The sequence below is a fragment of the Saccoglossus kowalevskii genome, chromosome 12 (genome assembly GCF_978046115.1).
Source record: "Saccoglossus kowalevskii chromosome 12, keSacKowa6.1, whole genome shotgun sequence".
Taxonomy (NCBI): domain Eukaryota; kingdom Metazoa; phylum Hemichordata; class Enteropneusta; family Harrimaniidae; genus Saccoglossus; species Saccoglossus kowalevskii.
The window spans coordinates 11,248,852-11,273,137 of record NC_140652.1 but is presented as its reverse complement, the minus strand read 5'-3'; the positions used below and the strand labels follow the sequence as shown (position 1 = coordinate 11,273,137).

General features: G+C 37.1%; 2 protein-coding genes and 1 pseudogene across 3 annotated transcripts in view; 1 reads left to right on the top strand and 2 right to left on the bottom strand.

Annotated features, from left to right (window-relative positions):
* Nucleotides 1-739: 739 nt before the first annotated feature.
* LOC146735513 (uncharacterized) lies at nucleotides 740-1,953 on the bottom strand (annotated as a pseudogene). Its single transcript, XR_014931097.1, has 2 exons — nucleotides 1,298-1,953; nucleotides 740-1,125 (listed from the first exon to the last, which is right to left on the bottom strand). The product of XR_014931097.1 is annotated as an uncharacterized LOC146735513 (transcript).
* A 2,384-nt stretch (nucleotides 1,954-4,337) lies between these two features.
* LOC100369547 (trans-1,2-dihydrobenzene-1,2-diol dehydrogenase-like) lies at nucleotides 4,338-15,362 on the bottom strand. Its single transcript, XM_006826010.3, has 7 exons — nucleotides 15,018-15,362; nucleotides 9,790-9,953; nucleotides 8,730-8,868; nucleotides 7,897-8,013; nucleotides 7,028-7,152; nucleotides 6,626-6,788; nucleotides 4,338-4,873 (listed from the first exon to the last, which is right to left on the bottom strand). The coding sequence occupies exons 1-7, from the start codon at nucleotides 15,220-15,222 to the stop codon at nucleotides 4,743-4,745; spliced, it is 1,044 nt and encodes a 347-aa protein (XP_006826073.1). The 5' UTR covers nucleotides 15,223-15,362; the 3' UTR covers nucleotides 4,338-4,742.
* A 2,383-nt stretch (nucleotides 15,363-17,745) lies between these two features.
* Nucleotides 17,746-24,286, top strand: part of LOC102806984 (transportin-3-like) — a 41,458-nt gene continuing 34,917 nt past the window's right edge. Inside the window, exons 1-3 of the mRNA XM_085506413.1 lie at nucleotides 17,746-17,962; nucleotides 19,333-19,422; nucleotides 22,074-22,261. Of these exons, the coding sequence (XP_085362539.1) occupies nucleotides 17,846-17,962; nucleotides 19,333-19,422; nucleotides 22,074-22,261 (395 nt within the window). The 5' untranslated portion in view covers nucleotides 17,746-17,845. The remainder of the gene's footprint in view (nucleotides 17,963-19,332; nucleotides 19,423-22,073; nucleotides 22,262-24,286) is intronic.

The window sequence follows — 24,286 nt, the reverse complement described above, 5'->3', positions numbered from 1 at the left end:
CTGAAACAGCATTCCATTTGTCCAAGTTGGCACATAGACATGAGGTTGATTCCTATTGACTGCATTCCACATTAGTTTTATTTCACGTCTTCCTTTCCATCGGTGATGAAATTATTTTAAATTAAATTTAAATTACGGGTACGGGCATTTGTCCCCATCGCAAAGAAAAACATGTGCTTCTCCCAGGCACAAACTCCCATATTCGATCAGGAATATACAATTATTTCCAAATGTTATACTGCTAAAGTTAGGACTCCAAACTTTGATCCAAATATTGCTAGGCATATATTTCCATGGTTTCAAAAATAGGGCTTATCAACCAATGGATTTGTGGGACATTTATATTTAATTGTTCGAATGGTGATATGTCTTTGAAGCAAGTGTTCTTTTGTTATGTGCATATATATGTATATTTATACCACTCTTGGTCACGTGCATCATTGTTCTCGACAACGATTTATTCTTGCAAACAGGGTGAATTTATATGCAAATTGTAAAAAGCAACGCATTCGCAAATATGCAAAGTGTAAACGGTCACACTTTCATTAATATGCAAAGTGTAAATGCTACACTTTGTATCAAAAGTGTAGCGTTTACAATTAACATATCAATAGAAGTTTACAATTTGCACATCAATCAAAGCGTTACCGTTTACAATTTGCATTACAAATTAAGTATATGCATTTAATTACACAAATCACAATGAGGGTGCAAATCGCACTAATTTAATTATACTTTCTATGGGGAAAAAATACTACAACACTACAATTCAATATTGACACATTTGTTTCCGTCCTGGATCATAATTTTATTTTGTTTAGAACAACAATCATTTGAACGACACATTTCTCTGAATTCTGCATGTGATGTTGCAGTCACTGGTTCAGGCGGTGGTTGTTCATATTTTTCAACCTTAAGCTTGTGTACGGAATCGGAATCGTCAATTACGATGGCTGAAGTACTTGCTTTCGGTAGTGGAGGTTGGAGAGCATCAGATACGATTTTCTGAAGAGAGTTACTTGTTCGTTTATATGTTCTCAACCCATCATCCGATCTGTGACCAGTGCGTTCTTTGATTAGTTGCTCATCAAAGCCTTTTTCATACAACGAAGTCGCCGCAGTAACCTAAAAGAATGAAAAGAATGATTTGAGAAGCAAATATACCGACATTTATTTGCATCGCGTTTGAAATACGTTTTCACAATGTACAATATTTGTTTTCAATCAGCGAAATTCAAACACATTTGAACCCATCCCAAGATCCCACCCACCCCAGAATCACTTGAGACAAACTTACCTTACCCGAGTGTCCAATATGATACCCATCTATTCCAGCCAGATCACACATTCTTTTTGGATATTATCGTAAAGTATTTACTCTAATCTTCTGTTTAGAAAATTTGAGCCCTCCGCTGGACGTCAGTGGACGTCGGTAGAAGGGACCTTTCGGTGGAATACATTGCAAATAACGTTTTAATAACTGAACAACACAACGCGTGTTGGAAGGATCGCCGTATTGGCGCACATTTTTATACGGGATTTTCCGCGAGTAATACAGTCCTCCTTGATTATTTTTACACGGTCTACCATTAAATTCAATATAGTCAGCTTGATTGTCTGATCCTTGTACGAACTGTTCGGCTGTAAGTTTACTATGTTCGTCGACTGCTCGGAGAGCGAACACTTTACACACATAAAAGTAGACCGCATAACTCAAATTTGTAGCAGACTCTCTGGAAAAAAACCTTATCCCACAATTTGTTTTCATCATCATCTGTGTATGGTTCAGCTTGACGTTTAATAACACCTATTCCCCGTCTGTCTATACTCTTCATTACACCGTCCAGGGTGTGATGGAATTCCATAAATTCCCGAGCATGTGTATCCATAAAGCACAAGTCAACTCTTTTGCATTCGTCACGTAAATATCTCTGAATTGCGCTACAAAGCACACGCAGGCTATTAGATGGATATTCTGTTCCGTCTTGTCGACGAGCCTCGACAACAAAGCGACACAACCAAAATGAAAGTTCACGTACACAAAGTTCGCTGCATAATCTGGAAACAAATGTGAACACGTCACTACTGCTTACCCCGTGCTTCTCGACTCGTTCATTTCTGGCTCGGCCCCATTCATCCCACACAGACACTCCCCAGTTAGTACATCTACGCGTGTTTTTTGGCACTCGCGAATTCTGAATGGCAGCTATCTGTTCATTGTCTACAGGTAAACCGAAACGTTGACGTTCTTGTTGTTTTGTTAACTTAAAATCTTCTTTTTCGTCGTATTGAGAGCAAAATCTCTCAATGTCATCGTTGTACTCCGAATCACTGGGCGCTGCCTGCATTCGAAATGACAAGACCATGCTTTGACACGTGGGAAATTCAAATATATTCAAAATATTGACCAATGAGTGGAGTTTATTTGAAAAGACCATTCAGCAAATAAGGCTTATTGGTCATATCACTTAACATCCAATCGTATTCGATGAACGCAGATGAGCTTTACTAATTTGAATCTCAAAGAGCATTCTCATGCAAATTTGAAGTGGCACAATCTCACGCACAACCGAAACAGTCACATGGGGATGCGTGGTATAAGCCGTTAATCGCAACTCGTTGTCGTGCGTTTACAACTATAAAGGCCACAGGTTTTGTCAGCATCTTGTAAACGCACGAGGCCGAATGCTGACAAAAACTGTGGCCTTTACAGTTATAAACGCACTCCATCTCGTGCGATTAACTATACATAAACATTTTTAGGGAATTGTCACATGCAACGTAATATTACCGGTATAGTACAGGTGTGATGGTTCAAATACCAAAATGGCAACAGTAACAGAAAGACTTCCCTGGCGGAACTCCACTACTCCAATGACTAGATACTTAAACTCCAATACAATTCAACGAGATCTCTGATCTGATCTCAGTGCTAACAACTCCCCTATATATACCCCCACTGTCTATAAATAGACCATTACATCAGCATACATAATTAGTCTGGCCCTTACTACAAATTTCTAGAATGTTTCATTACCTTCTATTGCCTCCTACAGTGTTCTATTACCTATTCAACCATTTTCTAAAACAATATAGAATATTCCCCCCAGACACAGTACGGTTCTAGAACATTCTCAGTGACACGGAAGTGGTAAATAAGTCGTATGCGACAGGAATAAAAAAGAATTGTAACCTACCATATAGTTTTAATATTGCTGTCCACACTTATACAACACATTTGATATGATGGTGGATACCAACATCTAAATCTACATACTTCTGACAAGGTTCTTTCTTATTGTCGGTTTTCAAAATATTCTTGATGTATTTTTTATTAAATTGGCACAGTCTGGTGTAATCTTTTATTAACAGTAGTATGTTATTTTATTTATCATTGGCCGAGGCCGATACTACGAAGGCTGAATGCCACTTTAAGAATTATTTTAACTAACTGGATGTTAATAGCCAACATACAACAGCACACATGGAGACAATAATGTTTTATATTGTCGACAGCCAATATCAGTAATTGTTTTTTTGTCTAACTTTCTTTATTATGCAAACCGAAATTGTCATCTAAGCGTTAGGCCGTCGCTGATTGGCTGTTGTGCTGGAATGCCAATTTTTAGTTTCAAATACCCCGGCTTAGTGTTCCAGGTTCTTCGCTTAATTAGGTGTTCGTATGCAAGGGATTTTTCCACACAAAAACGACGAATTCGGCTGAATTTTGTTATCGGTTGGCTTAATATAACACCAACGGACCGTATTTTTGTGAAATATTGATATTTTTGTCCTGATTTGTAGGAATCTGAAAAACACGTTTCACAACTTGTCTCTTATTTAGTTTTATGCGTCATTCAAGATGGCGGCCCCCATATAGTAAATGTCGTATTTATTTTATTATCACGTGTGCGCCAGCTGACTGTGGTATTAATATAGCAGCTACTGGGGAATCCTAATGGTCAACTGTTACTTATCTCGTCATTTCGCGAAATCGCTGTAAGTAGGGCAATTAGAATCACTAATCGTATTTCGAACCACATTTGTGAAGCGAATCTATACCGACCCGCCAGTCTGAATTGTGATCAGGCCTCACGCTCAAATTATGCGGCGAAATTAACCATGGCTCTCTTCAATTTCAATCACAGAATCGAATTACCGGAACTAACTTTGTGGTGCAACAGCGTTATGTGCGTACAAGCGACTATTTGCAATTCAAATGTATTCTATTATTTGTAAATCACGTACGTGATATACAGGTGTCAAGTAAACATTTGTTTGTAACACAAATATTTACTCCTTTCAGTCTTGCATGTAGAAATGATATATTACAAGAATTAAGAAACTGAACAAGATATTCTCATTTTTAAAGTAATTTACCTTTGTGTCATATTGCACAAGTCTCTATCTCCAAAATGGTCTCGGTGACAGCAGATGGAAACATCTGACGTATATTTTCACAGATTCAAATATCTAATGCCATATATCACAACACTACACTACCTGACCTGTCAGAAGTCTGTCTTGTAATTGGTTCAAATCACACATAAGACGCATAAAAGGCGGAGGAGTACTTGCACTATTCAAGGATACATAGAACAATGTAATTATGAAACAAACTAGCACCGTAATTTACTGTTGTAAGATGCACATTGCGTGACTATAAAATTGCAAGTGTTTGGTATATCTTCTACATATATCCATTGCGATGTTATACCCTAAATTTAAATAACCATATAGTGTTACTGTGACGCCATCACCACGGGCTGTCTATCTTGTTCCAGTATGTATCCCAGATCATGTCGCATCTTTTGAAGAATAGCGGCTATGGTTTCAGTTTCCTTGTGTGTGATAATTTCACATTCTAGTTTACCTGTAAAACAATTACATTTATTACATTATTATTTTTAATTCTTATATAGCGCGCTACATAAAACAATTGCGCTTTATATAAAAATAGTTATAAAAATACATTTAGAAAAATAAGATTATATTAACAAAAAACAGATAAATACACATAATTGTACTGATGTACTATGATAAGCTACTAGTATATGGTAAAGATGTTTTTTTTTAGTTGAGACTTGAAAGCAGACAAAGTGGGTGCAAGGCAACGGGTTCTGTGAACCCTCTTTCCGTAATACTCTTGTTTACAACAGAGTTCAAGTTCAAATAACCTTATAGTGGACGAAAAAAACGAGTTTGCCTAACTGGAACTGGACTAGTAATGAGGTCGGGTAGATAAGATGGCGCTTCATTGTGTAAAATCTTATATACAAACATTAAAACCTTAAAAATGCCAAGAAACAGGTAACCAGTGAAGATTTTGAACCACGGGAGTTATAAAGTAAGGGAACAAAAAAGCATTAAAAAAAAAAAAAAAAAAAAAAGATAAATTTGTATACATGGAATGAGTTACTGGCTTAGTTTATTTAGGTGCTGCTGTCTTGTATTAAAACAGTTTTTGTTTTAAATATTGCTATTTAATACAGGCTCCCTATCTGCTGCAATAACAATATCCACAGTTTGTTTTATTAACAGGAACACATTTAAATAATAACACATGCTTGTGAGGGTAATATCACGATTTGTTGCCTGCCCAAGGGATGGCGGTCATGACCATAACATTGATGATGCCAGAGCCGAAGGAGAGGGCAGACAACAAATTGCAATATTACCCGAATAAACGTGTTATTTATTTTATCGAACAGACATCAACCATGCACGATCACATATACCATACACCACTCACACCCGCTCTCTCACAAAATAACACCACTCATATTTGAAGTGGGCAATATTTTATTGTATCTATTATAACAAGTTTCACACTACTTAATAACATACATACACTGTTTACTGAAAAAAAAACTGTGAAATACACTCAGTAAATGTTATTTTCAGCCACGGATACTCTTTTTTAGTAACCGTGTTTCAGCAGTGTGAATCACTCAATTCATCAAAATAACATTTTTGAAATGAATCGAGAAATTCTCAAACGCAAGTTATTTGATCAATCTCAAGATAAAAATGCTAAAGTGCCGTGGAAGTGACTGAAGTTACTTTCGCGTCAAAGTACACCTTCTATTCACAAGTCACACAGCTTTAGATCGTTTTCGGTTAGCGTCGGTGTAGAACGCGTAGAAATGCTCACAGCGTAGAACGCGCCGCAGCGACCCCGGCTTTGCAGTATATTTTTGCTTCATATAAAAATACCCTAAACATCAAAACAGAGTATCCTGCTTAATATCCATTCTGGCACGTTCGTTGTCTATTTCGGATAGATAAAGTTCCTTCAAAACCTTGAAATCAACCCCGAAAAATACATCGGCCAGGGCAGCACCAGTGCAGCGAACGACAATTTGTTATGCGCAGTATCGCTGCGCAGTAGTTTCAGTGACGTCATCTATGCGATATACCCATGTAATATCTATTTTTATTCAATGTCATGTGACCTAGTCTCAACCAATCACAGCATGCGTAACAGCAGTGAGATGTGATAAACATGTATATTTGGTGCCATGAATTTTTTCTATGAGTGCAAACGACCGTTCCTGCAAACCAGTTACCAAGTGTGATGGCCTAGAGCGCTCTTATATATAATATAGAAATATATTATAGAAACCTTCTAGTACACATTTCCTGACTGCCTCAGCTTCATATCTCATGCCACTGCCATTTCGAAAGTTTAACTTTGATGGTGGATCTGGTAGGGGAAATTCTTTGACATCTTGACCTGTGTTACTATTTACCATTATCTTTGTTGGGGCATAAAATGGACAGAGTACCTGAAGAACGAAGAAAAAGGTGAAACTATTATTATATAGTATATAAAGGCTTGGCATACACACTGGTTGAAAACATTTGGATCTCTAAGCAGCAGCCATGTGCATGATAAATGCAGTGCTTAGTCAATTATCATAATAGTTCAGAAAGTAGAATAATCGATTAAATATACACTAATGAATGAATGGGTGATTCGATGAATAGAACCCACTGGTGTTATAAGCAACGCAGTTCGACTTACTTCAATTGATCCGTTGGTACCTACAATACTTGCAGCCTTGTTAGTGTCAATTCTGCCATGACACGTAAGCACCGCTAATCGATTGTTTGTGTATTTCAAAATAACGACAGCAGTCTCATCGACACCTAGAAGTTTAGAGATATAGTATACTAATAACAGAAAACATTACCGTAGATGATAATATACAAAATATGAATTGCACTCTGCACCTCGAGATGAAACGTCCAATTCGTAAGCTATGTATTGATATACTACTGATACAGCCACGTAAAATAGGCCGTAGCTACTACACGTACAAACCTTTCTAATCGAAATTAAGATGCCTACTCATATTGCTTTTAAGAAAATTGGTAAAAACGTGCATGTTCATTGGTTTATTATTTACAATCATAAAGCTATTGTCGCATGACAACAGGGTATTGTTTGTGACAAGGTATTTCGGGAAAACTTTTTCAAAAATTTGTTTGAGGAATATTTTTGTTCGAAGTCCTCTTTTTTAAAACAAATTCAATTTTGCACCATATTTTAATACCCATGCTTTTGAAATAATTCAGAACAATATACCAATACGAATACGATACCAATACGAATACGATACCAATATATGATTTTTGCAGCCTATGTCACCAAGCCTACAATTGAGGATATGGTATGATATCCCTGCCATAGAGACATATGGTTAAAGCGTCATAAATACAACCGTCGATTTCTCGAAAATTAGGCTTGTGATCTGCAACGTTTGTTTTTAAGTCAATATCCTTATATGATCCGCGAGTACATTTTATTGCAAAATTAATAAATTCAGGACGTTTTTGTTTATGTGTAAGCTACTACCTTAAAAACATCACTCATTAATTTAATACTTTTACCTTCATCAGGAGTTAACCAACCCCTCGTTGTAATCTCAGGAATCTCGTCTCCATATATCATTACAGCAAGTTGTATCACATAAATCCCAAGATCCAGGGTAACACCGCCCCCAGTGTCTAGAAGACAAACGCGCTCATTATACAAAGTAAACACATTGCAATACAAATTGGTGCACATGTAAGGCAATGCTGTCATGTTTTAAACGCATTGAATAGTTAGCATGAGAACATACCAAACACGACTCGTTACAAATACTGTAAGGAATTAAAGTAAACAAGTTTGTGTTTTTAATAATTATTTTTAAGCTGCTCCACAAGAATATATTAAGAGATTAAACGTACTGCGTTTTTATTTTTACTGTTTTACTGCATACAAGCTAGGAATAATGTCAGAGAGTAAAATTGTCGCCTGCTGGCAAGTCACTTGTCAATGTTAATGTTAAGTAACTTACTGTCGCTGTTTAGCTTGGTTTGGAGACTTGAAACCATTTTGTACATTTGTAAACTCGTAGCATCGTTTCGCTGAACGCTACCTATAACTGTCTGTGAACTTCAGGGTTTCTAAAGCTAATCATTGAATACTTTGCTGACAAAATCTTTTGGGAAACGACAATGAAAGGCAACTATGAATGAAGTAACTGTTGATTCATGTTCAGTACAGAGAGTGTGAATCAGTTGTGTCTATACCATTGTACATACGAGAGTAGTTGGTCAGAAGTATGAATTACGGAAAAAAAAAAATTGTTAACACTAGCCAAATATATATATATAACATATAGATGTTTCAAAACAAGTGTTTGGGCACTCTTTGAATAATCGACCATTTTGCTTACCCCTTTGAGCAATTCTTTGTACTGACATCAGATTATTAACACCAAAATCAGCATACACATATTTGATATCACCAATCTTACCAGAATTGATGATACTTCGGATTTCATCATACGCTGGGAAAAAGCGAGACCAAATAGCCTGGGAAAATGAGAAAACGGGGTTATACTAATATATTTATTCCCAATAACTACACGTATACATAACAGTGGACAGTATTCCACTACATAATTGTACATATCCACATCAAATATACAGTCAGGACAGAGGACGCTAACAAGTTATTTTTGTTACTTTATACATTTCCAATGTGAAACTTATTAATATACGCACAATTTGTGTCGGCACATTAAATTTCATTTACATTAAAATAAGATAATCTTCGTTTTATGCAGTGGTGTATGCAAATACATAGTTATTACTTATTGCTTGTACGAAATAGATGTTTTAATTGATTGCCATTCGATATCAATTGTTGATTAAAACATCAAATTTACTCACATATATTGATATCATAATTACAATCAGAATGACGTCATCCAACATATTTATCCATGTTTATACGTGGTGGCAGTTTTTTTTTTGCTTATAAAGGGTGATCGTCGCGCTGCGCATGTTCGAATCCCATGTACACAATCAATGTATTTTACACACGTTGTGTACGTCGCTATGAGTCCAATATCGCCCTTTAAGGACTGTGGTTATCATAAACTCTTGCTTATCGTTCGTTTCTTCCCGTCCACCTACTGTTCACATTTCGATTTGTAAATATGTTGTTTATACGATACGTAGTACATGAATAATAAACTTTACGTTATACGTGACAACTTTTGCACATTTTGGCAAAGCCTACGCTTAGCAGTTTTTTTTTTAAAGCGAGTCTAGATTTTTAAACATCATTCAGGTATCTTTCAGATTTGTTCATATACTTCTGTGTTTGTTTGTTTGTTTTCCGGCATGACCAAATCGATATGAAATTAACGAGTGCCTGAGTTGAGGTCAATATGGTGAAATTAATGTGCGCAGATGGCAATATACTGATTATAAGGATATTATACATACCTCCATACAAAATAATTTCTTTTCCTTTGCCAGAGAAAGCACTTCCTTAGTTTCACGAAGATTAACTGCCAGTGGTTTTTCACAAAGAATAGATTTGCCACAATTTAACATCATTTTACTCAACCCTACATGCTGGGTGTTAATTACACCAATGTAAACCACATCTGAAAAAGAAACACACATTTTAATGGTTTTTATAAGCTTATCGCCATCTATGTCTCTCGCTCTCGCTCTTGCTCTTGCTTTCGCTCTCGCGCTCTCTATCAGCTACCTTTTGGATGAATAAATCTGGACTGGACTAAACTAATGAACTAATGGAATGAACTAATGTGAATTCTTTCGGGTCGAACCAGGTATCTCTACGTGTAAGTGTTATCAGCCAAGCAAGTCACAGTTTCCCGAAACGCTTTGTTCACAACAAAAACATCAAGTTGCATCCACAATTGGCCATTTCCGTTCACTGCGAGATCCCGCATTATGTGTGAAATAAAAACATAAAAACAGGGCAAAACAAGTGTCATAGCATCGTAGTGGCCTCAACACATCGCATGATTTTGACAAATGCGAAAGTATTTTGGGGAATATGTCCACGCTTTATAATATGCTATACACTTATGATGATGGTTAGGGACGACGTCAAAAGATCGATGTCGGATAAAAAAACTTAATTACTTTTTTTCCAAACCCCCCTACCCCCAAATGAAACTTATTAATTGACATATATTGGTCATGGCGTCAGACTACATTCACCATTAAATACAAATTGATAATCTGACAGTAGTATGGCATAGCAGTTGGTTTTCAGGTGGGTGTAAAAAGACTTTGCAAATGCACCTCATTTGACGCACATATTTACACTCGGACCAAACCATTTTCTCGTCTTGGATGTTTTTTGTTTTTTTTCATTTTCTGTTATTTCTGTTCGTGATTGGATAGAAAAAACGAACTACAAATATTCCAAGATTTTTTTGACTTCATTAAAAATAAAATCGTTTTTGTAGGATGGAAACTTTTTGAGGTCAAAACCACCCACCCCAAACTAAAGGAAATAAGTTTTATCAGACATCGATCTTTTGACGTCGTCCCTTATGATGGGTGTTTCGTTCACGGCATCGCTATACTAACTGTGATAATTTGTCAATGGGCCAAATTTGTTGGTTTGCTTTCACCAGTAAAAAACAGAGGTAGACGGGAGTATCCTTGAATTGCACAAGTCAAAAATAGTGGCAGACGGGAGTATCCAGGAGTAGCGCCAGTCAAAAATAGTGGTAGACGGGAGTATCCTGGATTTGTACCAGTCAAAATAGGGGTAAACGGGAGTATTCTGGAGTTGTGCCAGTCAAAAATAGGGGTATACAAGGGTATCCTGAAGTTGTACCAGTCAAAAATGAAGTTAGCCGGGAATATCCTGGATTTGCACCAGTCAAAAATAGAGTTAGACGGGAGTATCCTGGAGTTGCGCCAGTCAAAAATAGTGGTAGACGGGAGTATCCTGGAGTTGCACCAGTCAAAAATAGTGGTAGACGGGAGTATCCTGGAGTTGCACCAGTCAAAAATAGTGGTAGACGGGAGTATCCTGGAGTTGCATCAGTCAAAAATAGTGGTAGACGGGAGTATCCTGGAGTTGCACCAGTCAAAAATAGTGGTAGACGGGAGTATCCTGGAGTTGCACCAGTCAAAAATAGTGGTAGACGGGAGTATCCTGGAGTTGCACCAGTCAAAAATAGTGGTAGACGGGAGTATCCTGGAGTTGCACCAGTCAAAAAATAGTGGTAGACGGGAGTATCCTGGAGTTGCACCAGTCAAAAATAGTGGTAGACTGGAGTATCCTGGAGTTGCACCAGTCAAAAATAGTGGTAGACGGGAGTATCAGAACAGACAGCGTTTTTAATGGCATTAAACGAAGCTATTTGAATATCACCCCAAAGAAATTGTACACCTGTCTTTGTAAGACGTCTAATTGGCTCAGATATAGTACTAAATTGGGGAACCATCATGGAAGGCAAACTCAACATTCCTAAAAATGAACGTACCTCGGAGGCATTTTCCAGACGTTTCAACTCGCGGATAGTTTTGATTCGTTTTTCATCGCAACTCATCCCATTTTTATTAAACTTAATCCAAAGAAGACTATTACGGAAACCGAAAATTTGCATTTTGATAAATCAAGAGTCAAACCACTAGCCAATAAACAGGGCAGGCAACTACGTGGCGCTTTATTGTGCGAATTCTGATCGTTACCATGAACTATGATATCATCTGAAATAGTTTCTACACCTGGAATATTTTGCAACGCCAATGACATTTCATTTTGGCAAATTTCAGCTCCTGAATTAATACCAAAAGGAAGTCGTTTGTATCGTCTAAGCCCATCATGTGTACTGATTGTCGCAATGTTACGTGATTCTTTATCAAGTTCAAATTGGAGATAGTGTTTATTCGCATCTAATTTACTAAAAACAGTGGAACCATTAAGTTTTGTACGTATTTCTTGTACAGTGGGAGTCACGTGACGTTCTCTCTGTATAGCCAAATTAGGAGCTCTATAATCACTACAAATTCGTACACAATCAGTACCGGGTTTAGGAACAATGACAATTGAACTTGCCCAAGGTGTTGGACCTTCAAGTGATTTCAGTTATGTTTCTACTTTCTAACTAAAGTTGGCTGAAGTATAATTTGCTTAACATTATATTTTCCCATTCCCTTAAAACATTTGCGTCATCGCGTATTATTTCTTTTACTGACTCTGGACAATTTGGCAAAGCTAGGTCATCAATTTTTGATTTATATGCAGGTGTTGGAATTATGTGCAATGACATTGTTATTAACAAAGGAAACCGTATCATCGTTGTTTGGGTTAACTTCAATGAAACCAAGCAGATTTGCGGAGGAATATCCCAAAATTGACGAGTCTTTCGTATTGATAACGGACTCCAAGTTTTCAAATTGATTTTCCGTGTCAATCTTAGTTTTAACAGTACCCAATACATCAACTTTCCCTTAGGCTTATGTATATAAATCTAGTTGGTTCAAGTACCTCAGTATCGCTAATCAAATGATAATCACTAATATTAAGAACATTACAAGTTGCCCCTGAATCTATCATTAAACATAGAGACACACGTGGTTGATTAAACAAGAAATCATCTTCATTGCTGCTACTATCTAGAATATCATGATCATGTACATCATTAATGTTGGAAACCTTAGGCTTGGATCTTCGTGTTTTGTTCTTGCTTATCAATTTACGAAAACAAGAAATAAAATGTCCGACGTCATGACAGTAATTACACTGCTTACCCTTTGCAGGACAGATGTCTCAGTGTGGATAATGTACGCCACAATATAAATAGCTTGATAAACGTTGTGGTAGATCTTTAGTTTGCCGACTTCTTGCACTGCGTCTTGATTTCGTAGGATGTTTCTGACTTGGTGTATATTGTAAAGTTTTTTTTCACGGAGTCTGGTAATCGTGGATGTTCTATCCCATACGCTCAGTGTTCTGATATCTCGAGTGATCTTGCTAGGGAAATAATTTTGTCAAGAGTTAGTTCTTCCCGGAGAGCTTTTCTGTGTACCCTTTTATTTTTACCTCCTTTGACAATCTGATGTTTTATTTCTTCATCCCTCACTGCTTGGTCAGAAATGCCACAATTGTTGATCAATTTTCGAAGTCGTGCAATGAATTGATCAATACTTTCTGTTTCATGTTGTACGGCACTGCGAAATTGAAAATTTCAAATTCAGTGTTCTTTTTAGGTGTGAAATAATCATCGAATGCCTTTATTATCTTTTTATAATTGTCATCATATTCAGGTGCAGTAGGCATAACAAAAGTTTCAGAAATGTCAAATAGGTCTTCACATCTGTCCAACAGCATGTACTTTTTCTGATCCGGGTCCGTAATTTTCCAAGCAATGCAACTGTTTTCGAATGAGACAACCAGCGCTTCGGTCGTGGATGCACGTCTAAGGAGCAATTTGCGAAAATATAAAACCAGCTTCAACTGACTTCTAAATAGCTAGCACGTGTAGACAGGCGTAATAGTACTCAATGTGTGACAGCCTGAAGAAAACATTCATTCTAAGTGCAGCGCCTTTTCTCCCTGTTCAGTATTGTTCATCCTCGTCGCCAATCTGGTAATCGGGGGTGGACCCGTGGCAAAATCACGCACATACACAATACAATGACAAGCCACAAACACGACCAAGGATTATACTGACAACATGTTATTGAATTACATTTCTTTTATAACAGCGCATACCAGATGTACTGGCATAACCAGGTGTACGTTTAATTAGCATATCAATAGTGTGTACAGATCACGACATCTTTCATATTCAAACTTCCATATAAAAAATATATATATATATATAACGATGTTCTGATTATGATATGCAAATTCCTCCCCCCAAGGGACTGAAAGCTGATAAAATACCTTAATAATAGTCAGAGAGCTGTTTGTCTGATACTTTGTGCTGGACCTTCTCATAGAGGGAGTGATGCCAACTCGAAAAGCAAATGTGATTTAGTCATCAACAGTGTATATCCAGCAAAGACGGTATGTAACCGACATTGACCACCACCGCTGCCTTATGTAGTTTTGTCTATACATATGGAAAGAGTTCCTTTTGTACCCCCATCCCTAACCCTAACCCTACCCTCCAGCACTCCCTATTTAATTGTACATGCCCCTCAGGACATCTATAGTTATCTAGAGGGGCATGTACAAATGAATTGGGTAACTGGGAGTGAGTGTTAGAGTTAGGGTCAGGGATGGGGGGGGTACAAAAGGAACTCTTGCCACCACATATTCAAGACAGAACGACAACATGTACAGAAAATTCGTCAACAAGAAAATACATTCTTTTATTATTTAAATTAATTCACCCCCACATACATATAGCCGATCTATTTTTATACCTAAGTGGGTGTATATCAGATTATTATTATTTTTTAAATCTCTTTTATTCACTAAAAGGTCAAACTGAATGTATATGTTATGAAATTGGTGCCATTGAAAGTGATTTTGCAAGCTTGGGATGGGAGACAGGAAAATTGCAGACGCACAGGTAGACGCACAGAAAAAAATGTACATGCAAATTCTTGAATGAGTTGGCACATTCAAGATGAATACAAATTATACAGATAAGACAAAGCGAAACAAAAATGTATGGTTCCCACTATTCTAGCCACCCCGTAATTTAAATTTGTTTCATCCTTACCTATCTCTTCATCGTTTGCAAGCTCTTCATACGACCCATACCCCTTGGAAATGGAGAATCTCTCGGCAAACTCCTTGGCACGATCAAGCGATCTGGCAGCCACTGCGACTATTTTATGTTCTTCAGAGTTCAGTGTTTTGAGAGCAACGCAGAAATCGTTGGAAATTAAACCAGCGCTAGCTATTCCCCATCGTAGGCACGCCATACTGCAAAATATGTTTGCCTTGCTCTGTTTACACCGGACAGGTTCCTGATACAAGTACTCCCCCTGTCAGTCCATGAAGTGACGAACGTGCGACCGCGTACGCGAGTAGTTTAGGTTCCAATATAGGTACGACTGTGGCGGACGCTGTTCATCATGGGTGTGATGACGTCACAATGTTGGGTTCGTGCATAAATTAGCACAAATGATCGTACATGACCGTAAAAGAGGTAATTTGGATGAGGATGACGTAACAATGGGATACTGTGAATAAATTTGCATAAATGAAATAAATTTGAATACGAGGGAGTAAGAGATCGTTGTGAATACATTTGCTTAAATTACCATAATTTTTTTAATTTTATTATTTTTTAATTCGAATGGACATGACGTCATGAAAGATTTTCATAATGTATCGTAGAGGGCGCTCAAATACAAATGTGTATTTGGTAGACAGCACAGATAGGCGCATTACTATTGTGGTGAGGCGGTTTTACATTCGGAAATTGGACGTATATATAACCTATAAGGCATTCCAGAGAATTCCTATATCGTTGTACCATATAAACACATATAAATTCATGTTATTTGATTGATAAGTAGACTTTAAGTCTATCAAGTTTAATCATTGTAGTGTGTACAATTTGGATCTAGTTATATCAAACATTGTTGAGTGATTATTATCGCGTTTCTACCTTTTTACGGTGTTTTCATGACTTAAAGAAGTACATCTGAACATTTACAACCATTTGTGTGCTTATATATTATATACACGCTGATTGGTTCCTTGAATGCCATTCGTTGGAGCACATTTTGAACTTTTCTTCTATGACTAATGTCCCATGTTGAAGCGGGGGAGTCGTCACCTGCGCATGCGTTAGATGGCCAGAGCTTGTCATTGTTTACAAGCAAGCGTCTACCCATAAGCCTTTTGTGTTTTTTGCATGTGTTGTTATCGTCGCTTGGGACTCAATTTCCGCGCGTGCGCAGATGACGACCCTCTCGCTTTAATATGTTCATTCGCTATCGTGAGCGCATTGCCTGTTTTTCAACTAAGCTGTATGTATCGTTATTTCTGTTTTTCTGAATAAATGCTTTTCGTCATTAGACCATTGTATGTGAATGATCCTTTTGCTGCTTGATTCGTTCAAACTCTGCCTTGAGAAAAATAGAGTCTACTGAGTGTGACATTCCCTCGTATTCTCTCAATGTTGGTGCTTGTATAATAATGATGTATTAGAGATTCTTGGGGTCTTTTAGAAGCGTTCGGGAATATTTGATGGTCTGAATTCACGCGAATTGTGGGTCATAAATATTAAACGTTCAAATTTCAATACTTATCGGCACGTCCTATTGCTGGCCATTCTCTCGGTTTCTCATAAGATTGTGTGATCAAATCACTAACGCTCCCTTTGAATATTCCAATTTTACAAAGCTCCGCTTCAGTTTTGAAATATTGAGGTTCGAATTCGAAAACCCTCGAACACTACAGAGAGTAATTGTAATGACAAAGGTGCGCTTTACGTAATAGTGTCTTCGCCAAAGGCAGCGTTCAATTCTGTGCTCAATCACCCTCACTACACGTGGTACTTTTTCCGCAATTGTTTCACTTGAAAGCGAACTACAAAATGTGGGGAGATTATCATGTAGATGGCAATCAAACTATTTATTAATATCTGAACCATTTTATCGCGACTACGTTGTTCGAGATAATGCTATTATAGTAAAATAGCTCGCGTGGCACACTGGGAAAAATCTTAGTTGTGTTTACGTATATTGTTGGGGGGAAACGTTAGGCACTAATTTTAAAATAGGAAATTTAGCGTCGCAGGTTTGTGTTACGCAAATCTATAGCATGAACTATAGCTCTTCTGTTTCGATAAACTTTCAATATCCAAAATAACTTAAAGGATACCATATGTATCAGAAATTGCGAACATACCATTAAAAGTACAAACAAACGACACAAGAACAGCTAAGGATCAACAGCTATATTGAACTCCTCTATTAAAATTGGGATGCAATATGAGCGCCTTGCGGGAGCTGCATCGGGCGATATCGTGTCCTGCACTAGACTCGGCACTGGTTTAGTCTGGATGAAATACCACTCGAAAACCGTTGTACCATTTCCTCGGGAAAAATCTGGCGATCCTATTTCAACGCTACTGCCGGACTCGGATTTTGTTCATCGCAATGTTTGTTATGGGTTGATTTCACTAAGCATCATACTTTAGGCCATACTAGTAACATTGACGCCCAGACTCATGGATCACAGTGACAATGTGACGTTTTGTAAAGAGTAGTAAACTAGCCTACTGGTTTTGAAGCTAGAAGTGAGAAATTAAATTGCAACTCCTCTTTGTACTGTCAACATCGTCGTGGTGAGAACCTCAGACTAGTAATACTAGTCTGAGTGAGAACGTATTGCGACTCAATCGTGAAAACAAGTATTTTCTAAAAGCTGTCACTAGTGGCGCTTTCTTCCGGTTTAACCGGGTCATCTAATAATAATTAGTAATCTGGGGGGTCACCCGTGTCTGTATGTCTTGTCCATTCGATGTCACATTTCGACGACTAGTAATGTCAGGTTGTTAATAACATCTATTTTTCCTTGTTTTGTTTCAATATGGAGGGTTCACCTAACCTAGAGACAGTCATACAGGCTGTACAGACGCTATATCACAGTCCAGACGTATCAGCGAAGGAGAAAGCGTCCCAGTGGCTTGGTGAACTCCAACGATCGGTAGGTCGAGTGTGAGTCGTTGGACTCGATTGAAATTCAGTTGTCCAAAGGATGTCAGGAAACGGATCTGTTTCACGTGTTATTGCAATATGCACTTTAGTCGCACGATTTATCGAGAGTGAAAACGGACGTCTTTATCTATTGTCATAAGTCGAATCTTTGAAGTGTTCTTTGAGCGATCAAAACCAACTATTGGGCTTTTGTGCCTTTGTACTAGTTTGTTTTAATCCGTTTCTTTCGGGAGACGTATTCTAAAATAACAAGTGTAGAAAGTTGTTAACTGTTTTCATTATTTTCCATATTAACACCTTTTAGTTTGGAGAACACTCACATTTGAAAAACTACGGTTTAAATATTCGGTGTTAACAGTACAAAATAACGTCCCCAGTCATTGGTTTTATGGAGACCGATTGTGTTTTCCTAAATAGTTATCATAGTACGGCAATGTGTATGGTGTTCTGTCTTTGCCAATTACTGAAAGAAAAAAAAATAATTTTATGAATCAGCGAAAATAGCTAAATTATAACCCAGTGAATAATTAATGCATTTACAGTTTTTAGATGTGCACTGTTTTGATGCAAACAGATGAACTAAGGTCAAACTATAAATGGCCGAAAATTCAAAATTAAACTAATTTGAAATAGTTTGATTAAATTCTTATGTACAGGAAAAAATTAGGTGATCTTGGTATGACAGCATCACAAACATACAAAATAGGGGCATTTTAATGTATGCTTTTGATTCTAACAAAATCCTCTTACTCAAGCAAAAAAAGATTGTCAAGTCCGGGAAATTATGCCAAAATATCGATAACATTTTTTGAGTTCAATACGAAAGTAAAAGGATGTGTCACCTTTATAGGGCATGAATGTGGCCTTTTCGGAAGGATTGAAAGCCAATGTCCTGAATCGTTATTAGTGGTTGCATAGATATGATATGATAGAGGGACTGTGGTGGTTGGCAACAACATGTAGCTTGTCAGACAGAGCTTGGAGATGAACCACAGTCCAGCTATTGGTTAGAATGTCAGGGCATGTTCATAAACATAATCCACACACAGCTATCCAACATGTCCATGTATCGACTGCAGCCATGTGAATGCCACTGTAAACTGCTCCAATTTCATGAAAGTCAATGGAAACTTTGTTGCAGTGAAAATATCACTGGTGTCCTATGACACAAAGTGTCAGTGACTTTTTGCAAAATGTTGGCTTCATGAATTCCATGAAATCTTGAAATCACAAAAAGTTTCCAGAGTGAAAATTAATCGGTTCACAGTATTTCATTCAATACTGAAAACGGATCAGTTATTTGTCCAAAGTCTTCATGTGATTTTACCATCTAACCCGTTGTTCTCTACATTGTCGTAGGTGCATGCATGGCAGATAGCTGATCAGTTATTGAGGTATAAACAAGATGTGGAATCCAGTTATTTTGCAGCCCATACCATGAGAACAAAGGTACACTTTCTTAATACTGCATTTGTTTGATTGGAAGTACATTCCACTATACTAGATGATAAGATCTCTGGATCATGTTTCGCTATGACCGTAGTAGTCTCACCTCTATCTTTATGAAAGCATATGCACTTTTGAAAAAACAAATACAGTATTTACAGCTTTTACCTAAAATACAGCTCCAGAACACTTTCACAATGAACAAACACAAGTGCTCAAAAAAAATATAATCTCATTCTATGGTACTTTAACCATGATTACACTCACAAAAACCTAAGCGTACAACTCATTTGGAAAATAAAAAAATAAAATTTCCTGCATTTATGCAGTATTTTTTTAGTTCATTACTGGAAACACAAAATTAGTTTTATTTGGCCTATTATATATTAAATTATTTTCACACTGTAAATAATGATTAGGCCAGACTTTTTAGCTCCGCTGTCGACTTTGTCGAGCAGAGCTTATCATATGAGTGATTGTCCGTCGTCGTCGTCCGTGTCAATGTTTTACTTTTTCCACTTCTTCTTGAAAACTACAAGCCTGAATGCTTTGATACTTGGTGTATATGTACCTTGGGTAGACCTCACTTAGGTTTGTTCATTTCATATTGATATCTTCAATTCTCTAATTTTGGTGAATATTTTTGTCATTTTTGGTAAAAAGTGATATTTTCGACTTCTTGTTAAAAACCGCAAGTGCAATTGCTTTGATATTACATATATAGGTACTACATGTGGACCTCTCTCAGATTTGTTCATTTTGTAATGATATCTTTAATTCTCTAATTTTGATGAATATTTTTGTCATTTTTGGTAAAAAGTGATATTTTCGACTTCTTGTTAAAAAGCGCAAGTCCAATTGCTTTGATACTACATATATAGGTACTACATGTGGACCTCTCTCAGATTTGTTCATTTCGTGATGATATCTTCAATTCTCTAATTTTGGTGAATATTTTTGTAATTTTTGGTAAAAAGTGATATTTTCGACTTCTTGTTAAAAACCGCAAGTCTGATTGCTTTGATATTACATATATAGGTACTACATGTGGACCTCTCTCAGATTTGTTTGTTTTGTGATGATATCTTCAATTCTCTATTTATTTTGGTGAATATTTTTGTAATTTTTGGTAAAAAGTGATATTTTCGACTTCTTGTTAAAAACTGTAAGTCCGATTGCTTTGATAATATTCATATTGTTCATTTTCTAACGATGTCTTCAGTTCTTTAATTGAAATGTGCATTGCTAACAGCGGAGCTATCTCAGCCGATAGGCTGCTTATGTTATTCCTTGTTTCTTGAGTTTTTATAAGGCAATTTTTTTGAGGAGGGCGAAAAAAAAAAATTTAACTCTTTTTTTTGTTTGTGTGACTCTCAAAGAATTGTAAGTGAGATCATTGATCGGAGAGAAGAAATGAAATAAAATTTTATTCCATGTATAACCTTGTTTCTCATCTGCGCAAGACTTCGGTACTTTGATCATGATACTCCCACAAAAATGCAACTTGGGTTTGTTATGCGACGGGTGGAAAAAAATGAAGATAAAAATAATTTAAGTTTTTTTAGCAATTTTTTGCACTTGCAAGTCGGCAGGCACGAGAAATTGCGCTGAAATAAAATTTTATTTTTATTTCCTTTTTCGGCTCCTGTTCATTCAGCGGGTTCGCGAAACAAGATATAATAAAAGTCTGGCCTTATGGATGGTGTATATCGTAATAATGAGTGAGCTAAGTGGCCTGTATTTGTCCATTCAAACTAAGTGAATAAGTGTAGGAATGAATTTGCTTTCGCTGGAAACTATACATTTCATAGTTGCACTGTGCTATGTATTATTGATTGAAAGTGTTAAAGCAACACCTATTTCTAGGACTATCTACTCAAACAATCTCCCCTCAAGGGAAAGTCTGTTGTATTTTGAAATCTAGATTAAGTTTTTTATTTTCATTTATGTTTTCGAAATACACACAAACTTTCTGCTATATTCTTGATCTTTGTTTCAAACTGATCCAAAATTGGATTCCATTTTTTTTATTGAAAAATTTATGCATCAAATTTTAAATTTGTCTATATTCTCAACAAGATATACATGTATACATATCGGCAAATAGACCATATTCTGTTCACTGAGAGATTCCACGTTGTGAGTGAAATCAAAATGTACAAACAAGACAAACAAATGTACAAAATGTACAAAAGACAAACAAGCATCTACCCATGAGCCTTTGCGTTTTAGCGCGTGTTGTTATCATCGCTTGGGACTCAATTCCCACGCGTACGCAGGTGACAAGCCTCCCGCTTTAATAAAGTTCTGTACACATTTGATGATGGTCAGTTTTGTTGTAGTAAGAATCTCTCAATGCCATATTTCTCTCTGGTATTTTGACATTGAACTATAAAAAAAGGAAAGAAGTTTGAAATCAAATCATTTGATTTTTGAACTTGAATTGTTCGTTGCATCTAAAAGCGGGAGGGTTGTCACTTGTGCACATGGGGGAATTGAGTCCCAAGCGACGATAACAACACACGCTAAAAATGCAAAGGCTCATGGCTAGACGCTTGTTTGTAAACAATGACACGCTATGGCCATCTGACACATGCGCAGATGACAACTCTCTCGCTTTAAGTTTAATTGTGTTTTTTTTTCTTGTTTTATAGATCCAGTATTCATTCCATGAGTTACCCGCCAACTCTCACACATCTCTCAGAGATTCGTTACTGAGTCATATTGAGACGTTGCCCCAAGACACATCACAAGTGATATTAACGCAGCTATGCCTGGCATTAGCAGATCTTGCGTTACAGATGGTTGTGTGGAAGAAGGCACCAGTTGACATGATACAGAGGTTAGCATATACTATAAGGCAGTGCCATGCAGCTTAGTGTATATTTTTATCATAGCGAAATCTGTAGTTTCGAAAATTAGTCAGATACATGAGGGTTTTGCCTTGGGGGATGTCTGTGTTCATTACAATTTTATGTAAATACACACTGCATATTGGTAATGATGGTTGGAAATGAAACTTAGTATTTCCCAGGATATATGTAGTCTTTTGGCAGTCTGAGCATAACTTAAAGGGGAGCAGAGGTGTGGCTTTTGACACTCTGTACATGAAATTTGAGATCTATGAATGAATTCTGTCGATAAAAACAACTTGTATGTGCTGCGAAATGCCCTAAATATCGGGTATAAAACGGGCTGTGAAGCAGACGACAAACTTCCGCTTTTCCTGGTGTCATTTCGCCTCTAGAGGGCCAGTCAAATGACGTCATCAGTGAACACTGATAATTGAACCCATTCATGCTAGTACGGCAATCCCATAGAAATGCTACTATGAAAGACCTTGTTAACTGACTACTTAAAAGTTGAAACATGGCGAAATACTGTGCGCATGAATGCCATAACGATTCATGTTTAGTTTCTCGAAATCCCAAATAAAAAATCACGTTGTTGGTTGCGAGAAAACGGCAGAAGAACTAACCTGAAAATGAAGACACGTACAGCGCTCTGGCTATAGTAAACGGTGAGTAAATAAATATTGTTTGAGTTAAAAAATAAATTAGAAATACGCTAATATCATTACAGTAATCATTTCGCCCAACTTCCCACTTTTAATCGACCGCTTATCGCTTAATTTCCGACCGGAAAACGACCGCATTTTTATCATAATTTTTCTCTCACCGACCCATTGAAAACACCGACCGGTCGCCCAAACACTGGTCATTGGCAGAGGAGTGATCGAAATAGTGGTTTTGAGTGATACAGTTTGGGGATACAACGGGTACTAACTATTATTACATATGTACTGCAGTTTATTTTGATTCGTCCCTGAAATCAAAATCAGTATTTCCACAACCCATATGCAAATGAGGTCTGAGAGCAAACAAAGTAGTCCCTTCAGGAGTACAGTTTTTCGAAATAAACAATATTTAGAAGTATGATATTTTCCCCTTGGGGTACATGAATATTCTTGCCGAGTGAAATGAAATTTGAACAACAGTAATGGTACTTTTAGGCAGTCACTTATTTTGGCAAAAACTAATTTGCATATCACCCATGCAATAATGTTTTCGGTATTTTCACGGTCTATATGCAAATGAACATGGTATTTTCATTGGCTACCAAACTATTTTTATTTTGTAAACACATTTTCGTCTGCTATTTTTATCCAGTTCAAATCGTTCAACAACATTTTTGGCATGTCAGGTGTACATCACATGGAATACTACGATTGGGAGAACTTAATGTATGTTGACCACCTGGAAACCGAGTTTTATATACCTTGAAGGGCTCTCAGAAGATCCACCAGCAGTAAAATCAGCGATTACTATGCAGCCGCAACCATCAGCATCGAGATATCAGGTTTCTGCTGGCGACGTTGCGGCGTTACTCAGTTCCAAATAAAAAATCCCAACGCCAAAAGAGCAACATTTTAACCGGTAATCAAGACTCAGTCAATCCACGACCAGCAAGCAACATCACACACGAAGTTGTAGCGTGCAGCTCAGCGACAACCGCTGTCAGCGAAAGTCATCCCGTCAGTGGAGTACCGCAGTTGCACGGCATGTTTGCTCGTGAAAGTACGGCCGCAGGATACACCACATCACTCGTGAAAATAACTTCCATACGCAACGAAAGCCACTGGGAGGGTGTGGGGTTCTGTCATATTGTTAAATTCCGAACTACTCTTCAAATCTATACCACATATCATTCGCGGAGGAAACTTCACCTGTGTCCAATATTAAATAACTGACTTTGCGTAATTATTATGAAATCGATATATTACAATGTTGAAATTTTTAGAGCCGGTACAACATTGTAAACAAATTTGCGTAATTAGAAAAGTAGCGCACTAAGTAAACGAGTTTGC

Coding starts and splice junctions, on each gene's coding strand:
- LOC100369547 (XM_006826010.3), bottom strand. CDS start 15,222: ATGGCGTGCCTACGATGGGGAATAGCTAGCGCTGGTTTAATTTCCAAC. Junction 8,014..8,729: donor ACAAAGAATTGCTCAAAGGG/GTAAGCAAAATG, acceptor TTTGTCTTCTAG/ACACTGGGGGCGGTGTTACC. Junction 4,874..6,625: donor CAGGAAATGTGTACTAGAAG/GTTTCTATAATA, acceptor ATTGTTTTACAG/GTAAACTAGAATGTGAAATT.